Below are 23,353 nucleotides of genomic sequence, written 5' to 3'. Positions count from 1 at the left end.
CAGAAGAGCATCTCTGAACGCACAGTACGTCGAACTTTGAGGCAGATGGGCTACAGCAGCAGAAGACCATACCGGGTGCCACTCCTTTCAGCTAAGAACAGGAAACTGAGGCTACAATTTGCACAAGCTCATCGAAATTGGCCAATTGAAGATTGGAAAAACGTTGCCTGGTCTGATGAGTCTCGATTTCTGCTGCGACATTCGGATGATAGGGTCAGAATTTGGCGTCAACAACATGAAAGCATGGATCCATCCTGCCTTGTATCAACGGTTCAGGCTGGTGGTGGTGGTGTCATGGTGTGGGGAATATTTTCTTGGCACTCTTTGGGCCCCTTGGTACCAATTGAGCATCGTTGCAACGCCAAAGCCTACCTGAGTATTGTTGCTGACCATGTCCATCCCTTTATGACCACAATGTACCCAACATCTGATGGCTACTTTCAGCAGGATAATGCGCCATGTCATAAAGCTGGAATCATCTCAGACTGGTTTCTTGAACATGACAATGAGTTCACTGTACTCCAATGGCCTCCACAGTCACCAGATCTCAATCCAATAGAGCATCTTTGGGAAGTGGTGGAAAGGGAGATTCGCATCATGGATGTGCAGCCGACAAATCTGCGGCAACTGTGTGATGCCATCATGTCACTATGGACCAAAATCTCTGAGGAATGTTTCCAGCACCTTGTTGAATCTATGCCACGAAGAATTGAGGCAGTTCTGAAGGCAAAAGGGGGTCCAACCCGTTACTAGCATGGTGTACCTAATAAAGTGGCCGGTGAGTGTATATATATATATATATATAAATTGTAACTTGACAGAACCTCTTGACTGCGGTAGTGGCAGCAGTCGAGGTCCACAAGCCCTAGGAGGGCGGCCGTCTTCCTAAGCAGAGCAGCAGTAGGTCTGTGCGGCTCTAGTGTGAACAGGGAGCAACACACATTCACCAGTTAACTTCACTGGGTGAATGTGTCTGCACAGCTCCCAATGTGAACAGACTGCAAGGAGGCTTACACCAGTTGGCTTCACTGGGCAAGTGTGTTTAGGCAGTTTCCTAATGCGAACTGGCTGCAATGAGCCTTACACCAGTTGACTTCACTGGGCAAACGTATTTGTGCAGCTTCAATGTGAACAGGTGGTAACAATGGTTCACCAGTAACTTACTGGGGAACTGCACCTGAGTATAGGCTGCAGCAAAGGCTGCCAAGGGTTAAATGTCACCCCTGGTCAGCAACACAAAGGGCTCCACAAACAGCTTTGGAGCTACAATACTACTGGACAGTTCAATCAGGCTAATTAGTTCCCTACGGGCAGTACCCAGGGATCCACGAACTGACAACCTGCCTTTCACAGGAACCTAGCCCTGACCTACTGTCTCAAAGTTAATAGTCAAAGTGTGAGCACCCAGCGGGTGTCGGCTCACACCATATAAAGGCAAGTCCCCGCCCACAGGGCAGTGGCCATGACCTCACTGGGCATGCCCAGTATGGGCCGAATGGGACTTAGCCTCTGAGTGCCTCCAAAATGTCTGAGCATGCTCAGTAGGGAGTGAATAGGACTTAGCCTCAGAGCGTCTCCAAAAAGTCTGACCAAACACTGGACTTAGACTCCACAAACCTCACCGTCGGACGCTGAGGGCGAGAGCTGGATCGACCCGCAGGTGGCGCTGTGCGCCAGAAGGAAAACCTGCGGGACCCCATCCTAACAGCATGCTGTAACACTCTTGTCCGTTCAGACTTCTGCGCCATCCTCTGGCCACATGCTGCAGCGCGGAAGGCGTGTCCACTTGTGATTCCCTGCTCCTGGCCCTCCTGTTGAATTCTGTGTTAGCACAGCTGAGAGTTTATTTCAATGTATCAGTCCAGCCAGTACTCTGAGTTCACTCTGGTTCACTAAGACTTAATGTTAGTTGCTCCATGATTGACATATCACCTTCCAATCACATCTGGGGCATATTCCAGGCTTCTGATATACAGCCAATTAGTCTACACATGGGTGCTTACTAGAAATTAGCGAACAGTGAAATATTCGAGATTCGAGATTCGTTTCGAGTAGAGCCTCAATATTCGACTACTCAATCGAAAATTGAATATCGTTATAGTCTATGGGAAAAAATGCTCGTTTCAGGGGAAACCACTATTCAACTAAAGGAGAGTCACTAAGTCCACGAATAACAGGAGGAGAGTGTTTAGGAGCAGCGCTGTGCAGTTAAAGTGCACCAACCCCATTATAGTCTATGGGGACCGTGTGCTTTAACTGCACAGCGCTTGCAGTTGCGCTGATAAAAAGTCAGCTCCCTCATAACCGCAAGCTGCCAGCTCTCCTGAGTAGCAAGGACGAGCCTGCTGCAGAACCAGCGTTGATTTGCCGCAGGCTCGTCCTTGCTAGTCAGGAGAGCTGGCAGCTTGCTGTTACGAGGGAGCTTACTTTTTCCTCATAGGAATGAATAGACTAGCGTTGATTGGCCAGTGTACAGCAGTCTCTATTGTGGTCCGATTTTAGACTCCGCCTCCTCACAGACAAGCCTCCGGCAGAACCAGCATTGATTGGCCGAATGCTGTACACTGGCCAATCAACGCTGGTCAATTCATTCCTATGAGAAAGAGAGTCAGCTCCCTCATAACAGCAAGCTGCCAGCTCTACCAGCTAGCAAAGACGAGCCTGCGGCAAATCAACGCTGGTTCTGTAGCAGGCTCATCCTTACTAGTCAGGAGAGCTGGCAGCTTGCTGTTATGAGGGAGCTGACTCTCTTTCTCATAGGAATGAATTGACCAGCGTTGATTGGCCAGTGTACAGCATTCGGCCAATCAACGCTGGTCCTGCTGGAGGCTCGTCTGTGAGGAGGCGAAGTCTAAAATCGGACCACAATGGAGACTGCTGTTGTCCGATCTTAGACTCCGCCTCCTCACAGACGAGCCTCCAGCAGGACCAGCGTTGATTGGCTGAATGCTGTACACTGGCCAATCAACGCTGGTCAATTCATTCCTATGAGAAAGAGAGTCAGCTCCCTTTCTGATTAAAAAATATCAGACTTTTTTTTTACTTTAGGGTTTTACAACAGTCTTTGTAAGGTATAAATAAAGGAAATAGGGAGCACCAGGAAGAGAATCAGTAACAGTAGCCCAATCCACAGGACTAGCCATATTTTCTGTTGTTACCCAGTAAAGTCATGGATTGTTAATATGAAATTGCTCAGATTTTTTCAGATTGCTCAGATATTTTCGTCCATGATTTCCCCTGTGCTAGCAGATGTTCTTATTTAATGACAAAGCGTACACCTTCTTATGAATTGAGTTCATCCAATAAATCTCCCCCATCATGCCTGATATTTTAGACATTATGGGACAGGTTTGAAAGCTGCACTATGATTGGTTCCCATTGGCAACTAAGACAGTTTTTATATTTCTCAAGGTTCACAATAGTGTTGAGCTGTTCGTTGTTCTGGTTCATCAGAGGACCAGAACAACAGACAAGTGGACCACTATAATAACAGACAAATAAGGAGCCCCACTGACTATAATGGGTTTGTCAGGTGTCTGTTCTTTTTAAACAAAAAGAGCAAGATGAAAAAACTGCAGCTACGGGCGGGTTCACATCTGCGCCTGGTCTCCGCTTTGTGGGTTTTGGCAGTCAGTGAGCGCCTGTGAGCGTCTTCTGGTCTCTGCGTTGAAACCTTTTTTTTTTAACTGGACACAAAGTCCTGCATGTCCGACTTTGTGTCCGGTAAAAAAAAAAAAAACGGGTTCGCTGCGAAGACCAGAAGACGCTCACGGGTGGACACTTTGCAAACCCATTCAAATGAATGGGTTTGAAAACTGACTGCCGGTTTCCATCTCCTGTCCAGTTTCTCGGGCAGAAGACGGAAACCTGAAAGCGGAGACCGGGCGCAGGTGTGAACCCACCCAGAAATTCCCACTATGGAACATAAAGAAGAAAATGGACTAATGTGTAAAAACTAGCTGTGACTTACGGGTCGTCCTAAGTGACGTGGCTGCAGCTGTCAGGGTTTAATTTGTTCCACACACTCAATCTTGCATTTACCCTTCACTCAGGCTGCAAATTGAGGGTAAATCACACCCCAGCACAATCCACACACACCACATACACGCTGACACCAACTATTGCATTCAGAGCCAATAGAAATCCAGGACATACATACGCTCACTGCGTCAGATGGCAACCAAACTTGAAAAAGGCGATGGTATGGTAGAGCATACCCGGAGCACCATCAAAGTGAGTGCTTGAATACCAAAAGGTCCAGCACTGACAAAAGAGACAAAGTTGACATTGGCAAGCAAAACAGTTGTAAAATAAAATGGGGGAAAAACAGAAAAACCTTATAAGTTACAGTCTTTCTGATTACACGGAGCCTGGAAGAAGGATAGCACCACCTAGCTGTTGGCTGGCTCCAAAAGTGTGACCGTTTCTTATGGGAGTGACAGTTTTTGTAATGTTAGGCCAGATATCATGTTTCGGAAATGCCCCCTCTGTTCCAATTTTCTTTGCTCAGATTAATAAATACATAAAAATGGCCTGATTGGTTGCTACATGCATCTGCCCTACTTTATAAGTGCACTAGTTTTTTTTGTTAGTGCACTAGTTTTATTAAGTACACAAGTTTTTTCCATATAAGACTGAAGTGTTTGGCTCAGAAGAGTTGCGAGCGGCCACAATTAAGTATATAAAGTTCATATCTATGTGTGAATGCGGCTGATCACAGTACGCAGGTAGACTAACCTTTGGATATAGAGAAACTGTATCCCCTGTGGATTTGAGTTCATTACTATAGGAATACTAAGTATCTACCATTGCAATTGGATGTGATGAGGAAGGTATATTTTTGTCTTCTATTTTGCTTTTTAATAGTTGGTGAAATACACAGAAATGAACATGTATGCAATGCAATGCCATAGTATTCACCTGGTTAACCTTCTGCCAACAATAAACAGGAACTCTCAATACTACGGTAGTAATAAATTCTAATGTTACCATGGCGACTGCAAATTGTAATTTCCTGCTGCTTTTCTGGGTATATATAAACCTTTCAGGTACATCCTGGAAATATCTCTTTACAATCCTGTTACGTTCATATATTATGTATAATAAGGTGTATTTATCTGCGCTTATTGCAGTCATATAGAAACGCTTGAATTGATTCTTCAATGGAAACCTGGAAAGAGTCTATTGTAGGGTCCCGCTAGGACGCTACTAGAGGATAAATGGTGGAGGTCTCTTAGGGTTTTATATAGCTTTACATATGTCTGTATTTACAGGAGCTGAGCCCTCTCCAAACATGGGGGATGCCGGCTGTATAATACAACCAGCCCCCGTCGCAAACATCTGCAATGGTGCCTGCATTTATGGCTGTTAACACTTCAGATGCTGCAGCAAAATGCGACTGCCTCATCTAAAGTGCACAGAATCCACTGGTGCCACCATTTTTAACAATTTCAGCCCTTGAAAACATCAGCCAAGAGCCCATTGAAGTCCCCAGGATTTTCATTACTATGGTTCTTTTACACACAGCCATAGGCAGTGTGCAGTAGAAATCAATGGATTTTACCATAAACTGCAATGCATTAGTATTGGGGTGTATTATTGTATGAGCAATCAGACCCCCTAGGGTTCAAGGTCCCTAGGAGGTCTGAAAATATAAGTAAAAAATAATATTAAAAAAACATGAAAATTCAAATCCTTTCTTTAGATCACATATAAAAATAAACAAAAAAACCATAACGCTTTAGGTCTCCCCCATGCTTAAATATGCCCAAACTATTAAAATATTAATCCTATACAGTTAATGCTGTAGCAAGGAAAAAAATCAAAATGGCCGAAAACATTTTGCCTTCTAGAAAAAATTTGATAAAAAGAGATAAAAGTATCAGACCTTCCCCAAAATGGCATTAATAAAAACTACATCTTGTCCCACATAGAAAGACACCATACCCAGCTCCATACACATGAATATAAAAAAGTTACTGGTGTCATCTGGTGTCAGAACGTGGCAACATAAAAAAAAAATCTATTTTGCAAAGTTTGGAATCTTTGAGATTGTACTGAGCCACAGATAACATATAACATGTCAATTTTACCACGTAGTGAGTGTTTTCTTAATAGTGCCACCTTATTCTGAATTTTTTTTCCAGTTTCCCAGGACATTGGACAGAATATTGAATGTGGTTTTAGGAAATGGAATTTTACAAAATTTACCCAGGATGCACGCTCACTCTCGGCAGAACACGACACACACGTGTGGCAAACAGAAGGTCATTTATTGATAAAAGATAACTCGTTTTGGGGTTTTAAGGTGCTAAAGACAAGCGCCATCCCTTCGTCAGGGGTGAAAATCGGCTTGGTCCTAAAGAGGTTAAGTACCTTAATGCCGGTCTACCAGGAAATACATTTTTTTCCTTGGAGGTCAGGGAAGGTGAAAAATAAATAAAAACCTCCAGTAGAAAAAAAACAACAACATTTACTCACATGTCGCTGGTGTTCTGGTGTCCATGGCTGCTGTCTGGTCCATGGCTTTTACCAGTGGAAGTCCTCACCACACGTGACCACTGAAGCCAATCTGCAGCCTTAGGAAAGGAGCCAGAACCTCACTCACATACGCCACCTGTGATGTCCCAGGTTCTTTCCTTAGGCCGCTGATTGGCTTCAGTGGTCACATGCAGTAGGATCTCCATTGGAAGAAGCTCCTGGATGCCTTGAGAGCGGACAGCAGGGGGAGACACCAGAGAACCAGGAAAAGGCAAATGTTTATTCTTTTCTTTTGTCTTTACCATCCCTGTCCTCTAGAAAAAGAAACCCTGTATTTTCGGGACAACTCCTTTAATGACATTGAGACCAATTCAGTAATATTTTCTGATGGATGTTTCCAATTGTAATGTGACTTTTAGGGGTTAATGAGCATTAGAGCATTGGAAAGCTTGAAGTGTAAAGAAATGGAGATAAAATACTACGGCCTGCCTGTATCAATAAATGAAGGGAAATACCAACACGCTGCAAACAGAACGGATTTCATATCTTACTTCTGACAGCAGACAGTAAAGCAGCAGGAGGTGCGAATCCATGTGGGAGATTCCCTGAGAGGTGAATGTGTTTATTGAGGATCTGTTATTTTTAGCAAGGTCACATTCCATTATTAAAACACATAGTGGTAAGTATGTAAGTATGTCAGAACATGGACATAGTTTCTCAGTTGCATAAATCCAACTCATGGAAATGAAATGTTCCCAAATACAAACACCCCGACTATGTGGACACAGAGGAAAATGTGGTGGGGAAAACTGAAATGATAAACTAAATTGGGTTTTCCTAAAATGCTGCTTAGTTTTACTATGACAATCGAATTTGATGATGGTATGGCGTGAGGTTGGTTCACACTAGCACTTGTATTCCGTCTGCAAGGAGTCCGCATGAAGACCACCCCCGGACGGAATGCAACCGCAATTGCAAGCGATGTGCTTGCAAAGCACATGGAGCCCATAGACTATAATGGGCTCCGTGTGCTTGCCGCGCACTGCCCGCATGAATGAATTGCTCTCTCACCATCCATTCCCCACAGTGGGGAAGATATATTTTTGTAGAGACTTATAGTCATGGCCATAGGTGTTGGCACTCCTGAAATTTTTTTCAGAAAATTAAGTAGTTCTCACAGAAAATTGTTGCAATTACACGTGTTTTGTTATATACATGTTTAGAAAAAAAAGGCAAATTGGACAGAATTTCACACAAATTGTTGGCACCTTCTCAAAATTGTGGGTAAAAGAGTTTACAAAAGAAGAGAGGTCCAAAATTCCATACAAGGGGGCTTGGACACATTTGTGTGGAGAGCAGAGGACTAGTACCATAGCCATACTGTTCAATCTCTATTTCTAGCAGTAGACTGCCCAAATCCCCAATTTAGGAACAGTAGCATAAACGTAGGAGGCTTTCCTGAGTCTGTCACCACCACATCTTTGACTGATACTTTGCAAGCTGTTTTCTCAATTGCAATGGTTTCCCGCTGCTTTCTTAGACAGCACAGATTCCCAGACCATGCAATGCTGTCTATGTAAACTATGCACCAAGATATGGAATGAGCCAGTGAGTGAGATGCCAGAGCTACTGACTCAGTGGAGTTCCATGAAGATCATGTCACCTTGTTCCCTGGAGAACCATTCATCTTTGCTCAGCTCTTAAACCTGTAGTCGTTAAATTGCAGAAGGACGTCCCTTATAGATGGAGGTCTCTGCTCTTCCCTTCTGTCCAGCATCACAATTAGTTGTTAATCTTCTATAATCTCATCTTAGTCCATTCTGTCAGGCTCTGGACATTACTCCCCTGGAGTTGCCCTCACATATGGAGGGCCGGAGTCCTTCTACTACACTGGTGGCATCATAAACCCTGTGGGTTGGTTTGCTTCAGCTTTGTCTTCCCTATTAAAGAAACAGCCACATTGTGTTTGGTCATATAAGTCACTCTGGCACTCCTTGCAGATAACTGTTATTTTCTTGCAGCATCTCTGTACCCCTATGCCGCCTTCCACTGATCTCCAGTAGGCTACGGAGGACAATCTCTATTTTAGTGTGATTACAGTTTTCACCATTGACAATTCATTTAATCTCTGACCGGATGTTGGGAATTTTATTTGTAGCTTTCTTCTGCCTTCTGATACAGCTCTTTCGGGTACAGCCTGGATTGTTTTTTATATAATAATACATTGTTTATTATATAATTGTTTATTATATAATAATAAATTTTATTTATATAGCGACAACATATTCCGCAGCGCTGTACAATTTGTAGGATTCAAATACAGACAGAAAGATACATTACAAAGAATATCATTTCACACAATGGGACTGAGGGCCCTGCTCGCAAGAGCTTACAATCTATGAGGTAGAGGGGGTGACACAAGAGGTAGCAGGGGTGGCATTGCTTATGCAGTATTCAGACAATGTTGTAATAGAGGTTACTGTCATTACACAAACAAAACTTTATGAGCCATCACTAGTGGTGTCCTGTAACATGTGGATGGAGCTTGGACATATAGTTATCCTGAAAAGACATCATATCATGTGGGGTAATGTGGGAGCGGAGACAGAGGAAAGTTACATTTTGGGGATTCTAATTATAGTATGGAAGGGTTTACATTAGAAATTGTGATAGGCCTGTCTGAAAAGATGTGTCTTTAGTTTGCGTTTGAAACTGTAGAAATTGGGAGTTAATCTGATTGTCCGGGGTAGAGCATTCCAGAGAAGTGGTGCAGCTCGGGAGAAGTCTTGTATACGAGCGTGGGAGGTTCTCATAATAGAGGATGTTAAGTGTTAGGTCATTGAGCGAGCGGAGAGCACGGGTTGGGCGGTAGACAGAGATGAGGGAGCAAATGTAGGGAGGTGCAGCATTATGGAGAGCCTTGTGGATGAGGGTGATAACTTTATATTTTATTCTATAATGAATAGGCAGCCAATGTAGCGACTGGCACAGACCAGAGGCATCGCTGTAGCGTCTAGCCTGATAGATGAGCCTGGCCGCTGCATTCAGAATAGATTGTAGATAGATAGATTGATAATTATACAGATTAGGTTATACCGGTATCTCTTTTTTGATGTATGCTGTTCTACACACTGCATATACACTTGTGTCATGCTTTATTGTTTCTTTGACTTGTAATGTTTTAGCAACTAAATATAAAGCAAAAAAAGTATCCATAAAGAGTTAAACTGGTGGGAGCCATATGTGCCCTTCGAACTGGAATGACATACACCAGCACTGTATAAGGGATGAATTTTTGGTGCCAATCCCCGTTTTACTGGTATCTGTGTACAGTTTCTTAGTGAGTCAGTATCACTGTGAGTAGGAGGTAACAATGTACAACCCCCCGAGCTCCAGTTCAGAGGGGGCTGCATAGTCGGAACATTTTGTGAACTCTTACTTAACTCTTTGTGTTTAGCTTTTAGAAGCTGTAATAGTAGATGCCCTTAAGATACCTTATTAAAAACATTGAAAAACTATAATTTACCTATTGCCTATGTAATAAGAGTAGGTTCACACCACCGTTATTAATGTCCATTGCTTTCATCTGTAGGTTGAGAGGAATGGACATTAATTGAAGATCGTAAAGCAGCTCCCTCTGTCTGGTGTCCGTCTGTATTCACTCTTATGTTAAAAACATGACGAAACGTTTCCTCCGCCATATTTCTTACTTTTCTGCATGCAGGACTTTTTCTTATGATATAAGAGTAAATAAACATGACACAAGAGAGCGTCCATCATACTGATTACATTATAGTCAATGGGAACGTACGCCGGACGGCTGTAAGAGTGCATTGCTCTCATCTTATGATGGATGAGAGCAACGGATGTTCATGACGGTAGTGTGAACATCCCCTAACATTCTGCAGCTCTGTACAGAGGCGGTCACGATTCACACTCAATAGGTCTTAAAATAATTATATAATAAAAAAAAAAAAAGAAATTATCAATGGATGGGTTATAATTAGAGATGAGCGAACACTAAAATGTCTGAAGTTTGAAATCCGATTCGAACAGCCGCACACTGTTCGGCTGTTCGAACTGATTTCGAACCCCATTATAGTCTATGGGGGGAAATGCTCATTTCAGGGGTACGCAAAATTCGATAAAATTATACTTACCAAGTCCACGAGTGATGGTCGGGCTGGATTCCCCTTGAAGTCTTCTCCCGGCGCAGCGCCCCCGAAGCGTCTTCCGGCTGGAATTCACTCTGCCTGGGCACGAGGCCTAGGCAGAGCCAACTGCACATGCGCGGTTGGCTCTGCCCGGCCCAACGCCTGAGCAGAGCCGACTGCGCATGCGAGGGCATGCCCGCGCATGCGCAGTCGGCTCTGCCTAGGCCGGATGCCTAAGCAGAGTGAATTCTAGCCGGAAGACGCAGCGAGGACGCTGCACGGAGAAGACTTCTAAAGGTAAGAGAAGAACCAGCGTTGATTGGCAGAATGTATAGCATTCTGCCAATCAACGCTGGTTCTGCATCGAACATTAAACTTCGAACAGCTAGTAGTGTTCGATCGAGTACGAGTATTTCGAATACCGTAGTATTCGATCGAACACCTACTCGATCGAGTACTACTCGCTCATCTCTAGTTATAATAAAACAGACACATCAGTTAATTTCCACTATTCCACTCTAACAATTTGGAATATTCAAGTCGAACTTGACTCATTACGAGTTGATTCACCCATCTCTAATTGGCACCCACTAGCATAAAGACTGACAGGTGCTGATATGCGACAACAACAGGAAAAAATAGCTGCTTTGGCAGACTTGGCCGAACCTTGGACCAATATTCTTGGCATCACTTTGATGCAACTTTTGGTGGCGGTAGACTCTCTGAGTGTCTTAAGGTGTATTAGTCATGGTTTTGCATAGAACTGGAAGCAAACCTACTCGAAAACAACTTCATCTCTCCCCACCTTCTTCCCAAGTTACTCTAAAGGACAAAATTCGAGATCTCCATTATGGCACTTTATAACTTTGTTCGAGTTGACGGTATATTATTTGTATTGTTCCATGGACGGCTTATTTTCCACTCCACTCTTAATACAAAGCCCTTTAGCTGTTTTGTGGCAGCGCCGGTGTCATCTCCCGTGGATTTTAATAAAACTGGCTAATCCTTCATTTGCTGATTATCTATATACATTTATGAAAGCGTTTTCATTATCCCCCTCTCTGACTTGTTCCTCTCCTACATTCCCTCCAGAACGCAGCTTGATTATGTACTTACTAGAATTTTCTTACTGCCGTCTGACTAATCTCCGGGTCTGACCTAAAAGAAACCTTGGCTTCTTCATGTACATTTGCTGGTATTGCTTTACATTCCTGCCTGTACTCTTATCTCCGAAAAGCTTGCTCTCTACATGTGATGTTACACAAAACAAGGTCCGGTTACCCCGAAAGGAAAAATCTTCAGTATTCACTAATAAAACTCAGCAATTGTTAATATATTAACATTTGTGATCGGAGACAAACATAACATTGTGTAATTCTTGGGGAAAGCAGAAATACGTAAGAATTATGAATTAGAATTACGTAAGAATTAGAAAAACAGGGAAACTCCAAGGCATAGGTTTTAAATAAAAAATAAATTAAAGCTAACATCGCTATAAAACAGCTTTTAGAACATGATAGGCTTAGATACACCTCTGCATCAATATATTGTCCTGAGGTATTATTTTAGAATGAAACCTGTTCCCATAGAAATGCTGGCCCCAAATAATTTCCCCGTTGGAAACACTAATGTATATGTAATGATAGGTTGCAAGCCTAAAGTGGTCTGCGACCTATGAGACTGAATGGCAGAGCAGATAGCTAATAACTGTCATAGAATACAATTGTATCTGAATTCTGAGGATCCAGGTACATTGAAAGTGGACGTTGCCAAATTCTTGATGCAAGCGACGCCCCGTCCGCTCCTTTCCAGAAACCACACCAGGTATCCATGGGTTGTGTTCGGTATTGCAGTATAACCCTGTCACTGACTAAACCTACTCAATGCCAGATTCAGGCTATTAACAAGAGTGGCATTGTTTATGGAAGATCTCTGACAACCCTTTAATTCAACCCATATAACCCCCAAATGCCCCAAAGTTTTGTCTGGAGTTTATCTATTTAAGGGGGTTGTGCCACTATGGACACTTATCCTCTATCCACAGGACAGGGGATAAGTGTCCGATCACTGGGGGCTCAATCACCAGGTCCCTGAGGGATCAGGGCGACCAAAAGTCCCCCTAAGGCCTACTTGTGAATGAAACACCTGTGCGCTTGCATGACCAATGCTCCATTCAGTTCTCTGGGGCTGCAATCTTCAACAGCACCAACAGCCCCCCTAGAAGTGAATGGAGCACTGGTCGTGCAAGTGCACTGTTGCTCCATTCACAAGGCGACTTTAGAGGGACTTTTTGTCCTTGCCTTCTTGATCATTGGGGAAACAGGCAGGGGCGTAACTTGAGGGGGTGCAAAGGGTGCAGTCGCACAGGGCCCAGGAGTCTTAGGGGTCCCATAAGCACTGGCATCATTATTCAGATTGTAGCTTTCATCTGGCCCATAAACCAAAGAGACCCACAGATTACCGTAACCAAATTAAGGATGACTAAACTCCTTAGCTCCTGTAACCATCAATATCAAGAATTCACTGTAGAGATGAGGTAGGGGGCCAGGACAAAAGATTGCATCGGGGCCCACCACACTTTAGTTACACCACTGAAATTAGGTGATTGTATCCCTGTCCTGTGGTTAGAAGATAAGTGTCCATTTTGGCACAAAACATGAACATGAAAGTAGTAGTGATATCACAAGCCCTGCTGTTTCCAGGAAAATCATTTTTTTATGAACATGTATTCCTTAAAAGTATTTTCCCACCAGAAATTCTATAACTATCTAAAAGATCCCTGTTCCACCACTAGGGCCCACATCTATATAGAGAATAAGGGACCTTGAGGTTACATGGTTGGGCATTGACTATATGCCAACGCTGGGTTCACAGAGATCAGACTCTGACTTATTGGCACTCTATAAATATTTGTCATCATTACGGTTGAGCCGATCTTGAGATTTCAAGATCGATTTTAAAATCCGATTTCCGATCATTTTCCAGCCGATCTCGATCCTGATCGCGATCGTGAAATTTGCTCGATCACCGATCGGAATCCGATCCTTTTCCTCAACCCTAGTCAATGCTTCTCTATGGGAAAAGTCACTTTTAGGGTTGAGCCGATCTTGAGATAACCTCCGATCTTGATCCCGCTGGAAAAGATCGGGTCGGAATTCCGATCACGATTGTGAAATTTACTCGATCACCGATCGAAATCCGATCTTTTCTGATCCCGATCGCTCAACCCTAGTCATCATATATATATTAACAGAATTTCAAGTATTCCGTAGAGATCGTCACACACATCCTCTCCATTGGCTGGACATGTCCAGATATGTGTGTGATAAGTTGACTAGCTATTCCAAAACACATGATTTTGCAATATTATGTCATGAGATGTCTACCCTATATGTGTCTATATGTGGTCACCCATTGAGTGTGATAGGAACTGCAGCCTGTTAAGGATTTTGCAAGCATGTCATAATATTATATTGAATTGGTTTGATAAGAAATTGGAGTCCTTAACCCCATAAAAAGTTAAGATAAGAGTGGACACATATCTATATCTAGGGGGTGTTCACATGTAGGAATTTGATACTGAATTTGTCAAGTTGAATATCTCTGCTTCAGGAATTTGAAGCAGATTTTTTCTGCTTATAAAAAACTGACGAGGATTTTGAGACTGAATTTGAAGCAGAATTTGTAGAAAAATGCCCCTGTATTTTACCTTTATTGGGTAAAGCGAAATTCCATGAGTGGATTTGGACAAATTCCACGTCAACGGGAAAAGTTTATTTTTCTGCCTCCCCTTCATTTCAATGGGATTCTTCAGACAGACTCTTCATGAAGAACGATCAGGACGCATATTTTTTCTGCTTACTTTCCAGTTGCATTACAACCTACTCAGCTACTTCTGCTGACAGACTGGCTGTCATTCCTAACCAATCTCTGCCACACTCACACTGTCACTAGGGTTGAGCGATCAGGATCGGGAAAGATCGGATCTCAATTGGCGATCAAGCAAATTTCCCTATCGCAATCGGGATCGGCTGGATAATTATCAAAAATCGGACTTTAAAAATGATCCTGAAATCTTAAGATTGTCTCAACCCCACCTATGACTTATTGCATTTAGGGTTGAGCGATCGGGATCGGATCCTGATCGGTAGTCGAGCAAATGTCACGATTGCACTCGGGATCGGATGGAAAATGATCGAAAATCGGATTTTGAAAACGATCCTGAAATCTCAAGATCAGCTCAGCCCTGTCACATATTAACTCCTTTGACCTGCCTTGTCCCTCTCCAAAGCCACAGACTTACTTATCCAGCCTCCGCCCGGTGGAATCCTCTGCAAAAAAAACCTTCCAATCAATTCCAATAGTAGCCGCGCGCTTCAAAAATTCCGCTCGCTCAAAAAATCTGCAAAAAAGTGTTCTGCAAGAAAAATCTTCCTGCTATTGATTACAATGGGAGGCACATCATTTTTCCGCTATCTGAAACAATAAAGCGTCCTTGCCGATCTTCAGGTGGATTCCACCTATTGAAGTGAATGGGAGTAGAAATTGTTCTGCCAACTTGTGATGGGTGAAAGGAATCAAAAGTGGATTCCGTGCAGGGCATCGACATAACGCTGGCCCTGTATAGGTTCCACATCTGACGACTTTATAATACATAAAACCTATGGGGCCCCCAAGCTAACTAAGATCAGATATCAGTCTCCTGCTGTAACTTTATCTTCAGTTTTGGTCCTGGATATCAGCTCCAATATGGCACTTACACTAGACAGGGCTAAGAGCTGCAGCCCGGGCTCCAAGCTGATTCCTGCTCTTAGGTTTTGCTACTAATAGGAGACTATTTTGTTTCTGATCCTGTTCCTGCCCACTCAGGCATTAAATATGTAATGCATTAGAATATGAAATCCCCCTACCGCCTGTAAGGATTTTTTTTTTTCTTATACAGAAGCTCCTGTAATGCTTCAAGTTGAGTTACTAAGTGCAATGAGAGCTCTGAATCCACAGCTCTAGTGGAGTGGAGGGGAGTTGGTTCTTACATGTGCTGCCTCTATTCACTTGCTCTGTAAAGGTGCTGCTGAAGCTTTTATTCAACCCACGATCCAACCGGTGGCAAGAAGAATTTTGGACATCCACATTAACCCTTATTCATCTGCGCTGAGGATATAACACCTTATTGTCTATATCAGATCTATAGACCGGACCTCATGCTCTTGGATCTAATGTCTTCCTCTGACCACCCAGAGATCTACTTAACTTGAACTACTTTATAAGATGAAGACAATATCATCTGTGCTCATTGTAACTTTTCCTCTCCTGCTTTTTGTGAGTATCTGGACTGTGTAAATCTGGGGTACATCTCTGCACATATAGCACCTTCTCCCTATAGATATAGTCTTATACACCATTGTATATATTCTATTGACAGAGCGTAAAAATTTTGGATATACTGGGGCTATAACAATAATTACTAGTAATAGTAATGTATAGTAATGAATGTAATAGTCTGTAGAGGTTCCTAACAACATAAAACAGTTGGAATAAGGAGTTAAAGACAATGGAATTTTATTTTTAATGACTTTTTAGGTTTCTTGTTACCTTATTGGATTTCTTTGGCATGTTATTATGTATTATATGTGTAAGTAAAGGATCACACTGATCATTCCTTTACTATTATTCTGATTTTATTACTATTATTATCAACAGTTGTCTGTTTTCCTATTAGTTTGCATTAGTAGAGATGAAATTGCCAATTTACATAAGGAACTGAGATATATGTCCTATGGAAAACGACAACATAGACACGGTATCACAAGACGCTCTCTCCTGCTACATTGTTATATAGTGCCAACCTATTCCGCAGCCCTGTACAAAGAATGAACCTATCCACATCAACACACTCTGATGAATTTGATGCAATTTCTGCCCTATATGTTGTTTTTAGCCCTAAGTTTACAAGTATACAGGCATGTGAATGGTTACAGCTGCCCCATTCATCTACATAGGGTTTGCAGAAATCCACGTGCTCGCTGCCAAAACAACTACATTCAGATGCAGTTCACATGCAGAAATGTAGGTAACAAATCTGCCATGTGTGAATATACCCTTATCCTTCTCCTCTATATTATATCCACACTTGCAATTATCTCCAAAATGTAAAAAAAAAATATGCATGTGTGAAACCAGCGAGATACACAAAAGTTTTTCACAGAAGTCAACCTATAATTTTAAGTAAACATAAAAGTTGCTTGGTGAAAATTCACACCAATATGTTTGACTACTGCTATTACTGTTTATGCCTTAATTTTAGAATATATATATATATATATATATATATATATATATGATAGAACATGTGTATAAATATATCTAATATATATATATATATATATATATATATATATATATATATATATATGTATATTAGAATATATGTATAAATAGGATATATGTATAATGTGTGTATATATTCACTCTTACGCACACGACAATATCTACAAATTGTGTAGCTCCCGCAGTGGGTCCTGACTACCCATAGAGGGCACTGTTGCCTTTTACTGAATGGAACGTAAACTTGCAATGTTTCGCTTTATTCTTGTATCACTTTCTTATTGTAACACTTTGTACTCACCTTTATAGTGTTTATAGTACAATATCTAGAAAGTAGTTCCTATATTTTACATTTTTTCATAATGTTTTTTCCGTCTTTCATAAATCTTTGATTCCGTATCTCAAGTGTTACATTTGTAGATTATACAAAGGCTTTAGCCTAGGTCATCGGTGGTTTATGTCTGTATTTATATCATGTATGTTTACCGATGTGATGGACTCCTTGTTACAATCTTAGCAGTCTAGTCCAGAAGGATTCTCCTTAGAAGTTATGACTAGATCCTCTTGACTGTTATCTTGTTTCTATAGAGCCGGGCACTGTAATGCACATGATGGCAGGTTTGCTAAACATAGAATCTTTCAGATATGGAAATATTTATATCTGAGATACATCGAGTCAGTCTATGTTCAAGTGATGGGGTCCTTAGAGGAGCAACGAAAACAATAAATCTCTCCTTATTCTCAGCATATGGCACTACGGAGACTTTTTCTTCCATATAGAGGAAAGTTTCTTGACCTTAATAGAGATTTGATACAAACTATTAATAGAGATACAAAATAACAACATTTAATATCAGTCCATAAGAATATTTAGGTCAATTAATTACAAGTATATAATCTATGTTGACACTATACTAATTAACCAGGTAATGACCAAGTATTGTAAATGTACGGTGCTTGGTCCTGAGCTTTAAACCCATGCCATGTAGGCAGACCAAACAGCTGCTATGGGGCCCAAAGGGAAAGGGGCCCGATACTGATCTTCTTCTGTTAGACAATAATTCAGTGCACTTTACTGCAGCCACCACTAGAGGGAGCACAGTGTAAGGGCATTTTTACAGCTGTCATTAAGCTCAGCTGTAGCTGTACTAATCACTATGCTGTGAGCTCCCCCTAGTGGTGGCTGCAGGGAGCAAGATTTATCAATTACAGCTATGCATCTATACCAGTTGTTTGATGGAAATACATTGAAAAATATGGGGCCAGATAAAAAAAAAAAAAAAACACTGCTCCCACTAATGGAGATGGTCGTCTTAGCTGTGTTCACCTGAGATTACATCACAAAATCACTGTAACAGAATAATAAACCAAGAATGCTACTTTTTTTTCGTATCATTCTGTATACCCCCCCCCCACCCCCTTCCCTAAGAAAAGTTGAAAGTAATCTAACCAAAAAAAGTATTTTAATAACTTGCCCTATATGTCATAAAAATGTCACAATTTTTTTTAAAAAAAGGGGGATCAAACACTCATGTGCGGAAAAACGCTAAAAAGTGTCTGGTCATTATCAGCCCAGGTCATTAAGGGGTTAAAGCAAAGCAATGTAATGTCAGAAAATCATTTGTAAACAAGCTCCTACATATACAGTGATAAAGCTGTACAACCCATAGCTTTACAATATTAGGCTATGTTCACACATCTGAATTTTGTGGACCCATGAGACCTCAGTTCTTTCCAATGGATCAATGCTCATGGAACATGAAGCCCCATTAAAGTCTATGGGTCCGTGACCCACACACATGGTAAAGTGCAGGAATTTCTGGAAAGAAGAAAAAAAGTTGATCTGTTATTCATAGACATAAATAATGAACCAACTATGGACAGCACAAACCATAGAGATCATAGTGTGAATGAGACCATAGAAACTCATGATATCTCAATATGGTTTTTACATGTAGCAGAGCAGAGCTTGCTGTCTGGTAAAACTCCTTATAATGCCACAAATCACATCTTACTGTAGATGGACATCAAAGTTATAACCTGGAACAACGTATGAAATCACCATATAGTTTGTTAGATGTAGTTTAGCTAGTAATACAGCCTCCAATTTGTCATATATGATACTGAGCTCTGCTATATTTGTGGGCATAGGTGTAAAGAGAGGGGACTGTAACCCTGCACTCAGCCATGAAACTCAGTCCATGTGTTGGTCAGATGTACCGACTGGGCGAGAGACTTCTAGCAGTCTTATAGTCATCTATGCCGCTACAAGACCCTGCCTCTTAGTGACATACTGTCCTATATTGATTATAGTATGGGACAGTATGTGGCAGTATGTGGGACAGTATGTGGCAGTATGTGGGACAGTATGTGGCAGTATGTTGGACAGTATGTGGCAGTATGTGGGACAGTATGTGGCAGTATGTTGGACAGTATGGGACAGTATGTGGCAGTATGTTGGACAGTATGTGGCAGTATGTTGGACAGTATGTGGCAGTATGTGGGACAGTATGGGACAGTATGTGGCAGTATGTGTCCTGTAGTGATTATAGTATGGGACAGTATGTGGCAGTATGTGGGACAGTATGGAACAGCATGTGGGGCAGTATGTGGCAGTGTGTGGAACAGTATGGGACAGTATGTGGGACAGTATGTGGGACAGTATGCAACAGTATGTGGGACAGTGTGCGACAGTATGTGGCAGTATGTGGGACAGTATGTGGCAGTATGTGGGACAGTGTGAGACAGTATGTGGCAGTATGTGGGACAGTATGTGGCAGTATGTGGGACAGTATGCGACAGTATGTGGCAGTATGTTGGACAGTATGTGGCAGTATGTGGGACAGTATGTGGCAGTATGTGGGACAGTATGTGCGACAGTATGTGTGACAGTATGCGACAGTATGTGGCAGTATGTTGGACAGTATGTGGCAGTATGTGGGACAGTATGTGGCAGTATGTGGGACAGTATGTGGCAGTATGTGGGACAGTATGTGGTAGTATATGGCAGTATGTAGGACAGTATGGGTTTTCCATGTGGAGTTAATATGCTTCATGCGGTAAGAATTTTTTTTTTTTTGCACATATCTTGTTTTTTTGGTGGATTATTTGGTAGACTTCCTAATACAAACTTGTCCTGGACTGTCCATTGTGCAGCGCTGTATACTTCTGTAACCCAGATATACCATTGCATCCGATATAGTACATACTGTGGCTGTTAAGAATTCAGGGCTCAGTATACAGCGTAATCTGATTTACATGAATCCATTTCTAGCGTTTCCAATCATTTTTGCTTGTTTGCATGAGAATTGGTTAAACATATTACCGGTATTTGCCATATCATTGTCATATTTGACAGCTCTCTTCTCCATCTACACTCGCGGACACAGGGGATTTCAAAGCAAATTTGAACATCATTTTACAGAGGAAATGTTACAATCTGTTTTGATGGAATCTGCATTTCTTCAGTATGTGACAGATTTATAACATTTTTGCACAATGTTTTAGTACTATGGACTTTCTTTAAAAACAAATGTTTTCTGGGCCATGTATATTGACCATGTATCATTGGGACAGGTAATCAATAATCGATCGGTGGAAGTCCGATGCTTGGGACTCTCGCTGATCAGCTGTTCTCAGAAACCGAACCACATAGCTATATTCTCTGTTAGTGGCTTTGCAAATGTTTTAGGCATGAACAAAAGAAATCTAAATCCCATCAATATTTGGTGTGACCACCCTCTGGAGTTCTGGAATTGATGACCCCCACAGAGCCCTGATCTAAATATTATCCAGTCTGTATTGGAATGACATGATGAGACAGAAGGATTGAAGTAAGGGTACATCCACAGAAGACCTGTGCTTAGTTCTTGGGGGGAAAACCTCTCTGCCGAGATCCTTCAAAAACTGAGTGCAAGTACCAAGAAGAACTGATGGAAGGCAAAGGGCAAAGGTCACACCAAATATTGATGGGATTTCCATTTCTCTTTTGTTGAGTTTCTTTTGAAAGCATTCTTACCTTGCAGCATTGTTCCACAACTGCCTAAAACCTTTGCACAGCACTGCACATAATTATACTTTTAAGTCAACAAACAGGAGGACATTTTGCTATAAAACCATTCAGAATATTAGATAAAAAGGTGTGTCAATGGTTGCTGGTGCAGGGCCAAAATTTGGTATTTCCAAAGGTGTCAGTGACTGGGAGAGACTGTCAACAGTTTCCCAAAATATATTAGTCTTGGCAAGGAATAAAAGCAGCAGACATTGACTTCCAAGTATACGAACCATTGAATATACACATCTTGTTATTGTCCCAGTATTTGGTATTGCTACTATTCTAATGACCAGTCTTCAATCATGTTTCATCACAGCAAAATGTGATCAATCTAATAAGAGGTGCTGCCCTTTTTGGCTGTTCCAAAGACAGAATATGCAATGTATGCTATCTAAGCTATGAGCTGGGACAGATCTGTACTTCAGCTTGTGCTACTTTCCAAAATCTGCAGCCATATCCCCTCCTAGATAACCCTATTCATATTTGTGCAACCTTTGCGGAGCCAGAAGAGATGAAAATTATTACTCAAATAAGACATTTGACAAAATTTTCAAATATTATAATCCACAAGAGTGACGCAAGTTGGAACCTCAAGTTTAGAACCTGCAGGGCAGATTCCGGTAGAATAGTCCTGCAAGCCCGTCACCTGACATACCGCATTATAGTCAATGGGGTTCCCCTGGGATTGACTGCTGTCCATCATTATTCCGATGGTCCACAAGAACAGACAAACCCATACAGATATGAACTTAGTATTAGGATATGTTCACGTTTCAGAATCTGTCACTGATTTTGAGCAGCAATCCACCACAAATTTAGCAGTATATTCCACCAGAGATCGGAGCAGGACACTGAAAAATAAATTCTACAATATTATACCATTTAAAGTATAAATGTTACAAATGTAAAGATAAAATATAACATGCAGATGTAGCCATCTTCAACCTGAATCTGATAACTTGCTGCACTGTGATAACTCACAACATAAGCCATGGAAAAAGGTCAAGTTAAAGTGATTAGCAACTATATGTATATACAGCTTTATACCATATGGACCTTCACTAGATTATGGGTCCAGCATCTACACTGGCATTGATGGCACCATCTGGCTTCTCTCAGAAACTTACTTGTGTCTTTCTGTTTTCAATAAAATCTGTAAATCTACAGCCATAAACTCCTCATCTAGTGGTTCTTTTATACTCTTCAGATAAAGATCTACAGAGCCTTTGTCTCGCATCTTGTTTCTTTCCATCAGACATTTATCAGTAAAGACCTGTCTGAAATAACCAAGATGAAAGTAAGTTAAGATCTTCTGAGCTACTTGAAAGCCTCACAGCGTTTCCACAACAAAGTGTACGGAACGTGCACATGGTCCTAACTTCACTCAGGATTTTGGACATTGGCCAAGAACTCTAGAGAATTTAATAGATCAAGGACTGACTGACACATTGTAACGACTTGTCTATACAGTAGTCATAGCCATACCTATCATGTACGCATTACAATATACAGTATGTCCAAATCTATTAATATTGTACAATGTATCCTGCATTTTTCATCAAAGGATCACCTTTTAACTACTTCTCTTTTTTATCTTAAGGTTCATGGTTTTCACCCAGAATGTAAACTTCAGCTGGAAATTAAAGAGGAGCAAAGAAAATGTTTAGCTAAGTTGAGTAGGCAGCCACATCCAGAATTTCGAGGTAAGTCCATATACAATGGTAGAAAGTGTCTACTGTGATACTTTGGAATTCTATTACTTCTGTTCTATAGATATGAACCGCGTTATATTTGCAGAATGTTCATGTAGTTCTCCAAGACCAATTCAGTTGAATAGTCATAGAAATTCCTGCTAAAAAATAAAGTTCCAATGGCGGTGTTATGGAACAAAAACATTTTCAATTAATTTTTATTAAAACATTTGCTTTACTTGGATTCTGCAGCCTGTATGTATTCTCATACATTGCATGCTGCTCAGTGCCATTCAATTCCAAGTCCATCAAGCAAGATCTCTGATAGCTAAGTTAGACACTCTTCATACACCCCAATTTCACCCCAGGACTGGACACTGTTGAGGGGGGTTCTGAAGCACTACTGGATGATGGTGGTGGTAGTAGTATTATCCCCAGGGCCAGGGGCATGACTACCGTGGTAGCTGCAGTAGCAGCTGCCACAGGACCGTGGACATTAGTGGGCCTGGTGGTAGCCACGACCATTGCAGATGTTTTCTTTAATAGTCTGTTACCTGCTGGAGTACCGATCCTGGCTCCTGCTCTCAAACATTGTCATTATACTCAAGGGGGGGCTTTTCAGGGGCCACTATGGGGCATCATACTGTGTG

At 41.6% G+C, this 23,353-nt stretch overlaps 1 protein-coding gene across 1 annotated transcript in view; it reads left to right on the top strand.

Annotated features, from left to right (window-relative positions):
* Positions 1 to 15,595: 15,595 nt before the first annotated feature.
* Positions 15,596 to 23,353, top strand: part of VIPR2 (vasoactive intestinal peptide receptor 2) — a 64,323-nt gene continuing 56,565 nt past the window's right edge. Inside the window, exons 1-2 of the mRNA XM_075271543.1 lie at positions 15,596 to 15,953; positions 22,613 to 22,715. Coding sequence (XP_075127644.1) covers positions 15,903 to 15,953; positions 22,613 to 22,715 — 154 coding nt within the window. The 5' untranslated portion in view covers positions 15,596 to 15,902. The remainder of the gene's footprint in view (positions 15,954 to 22,612; positions 22,716 to 23,353) is intronic.

The sequence above is a fragment of the Leptodactylus fuscus genome, chromosome 4, assembly GCF_031893055.1.
Source record: "Leptodactylus fuscus isolate aLepFus1 chromosome 4, aLepFus1.hap2, whole genome shotgun sequence".
Lineage (NCBI taxonomy): Eukaryota > Metazoa > Chordata > Amphibia > Anura > Leptodactylidae > Leptodactylus > Leptodactylus fuscus.
This window is presented reverse-complemented; position numbering and strand designations above follow the sequence as displayed.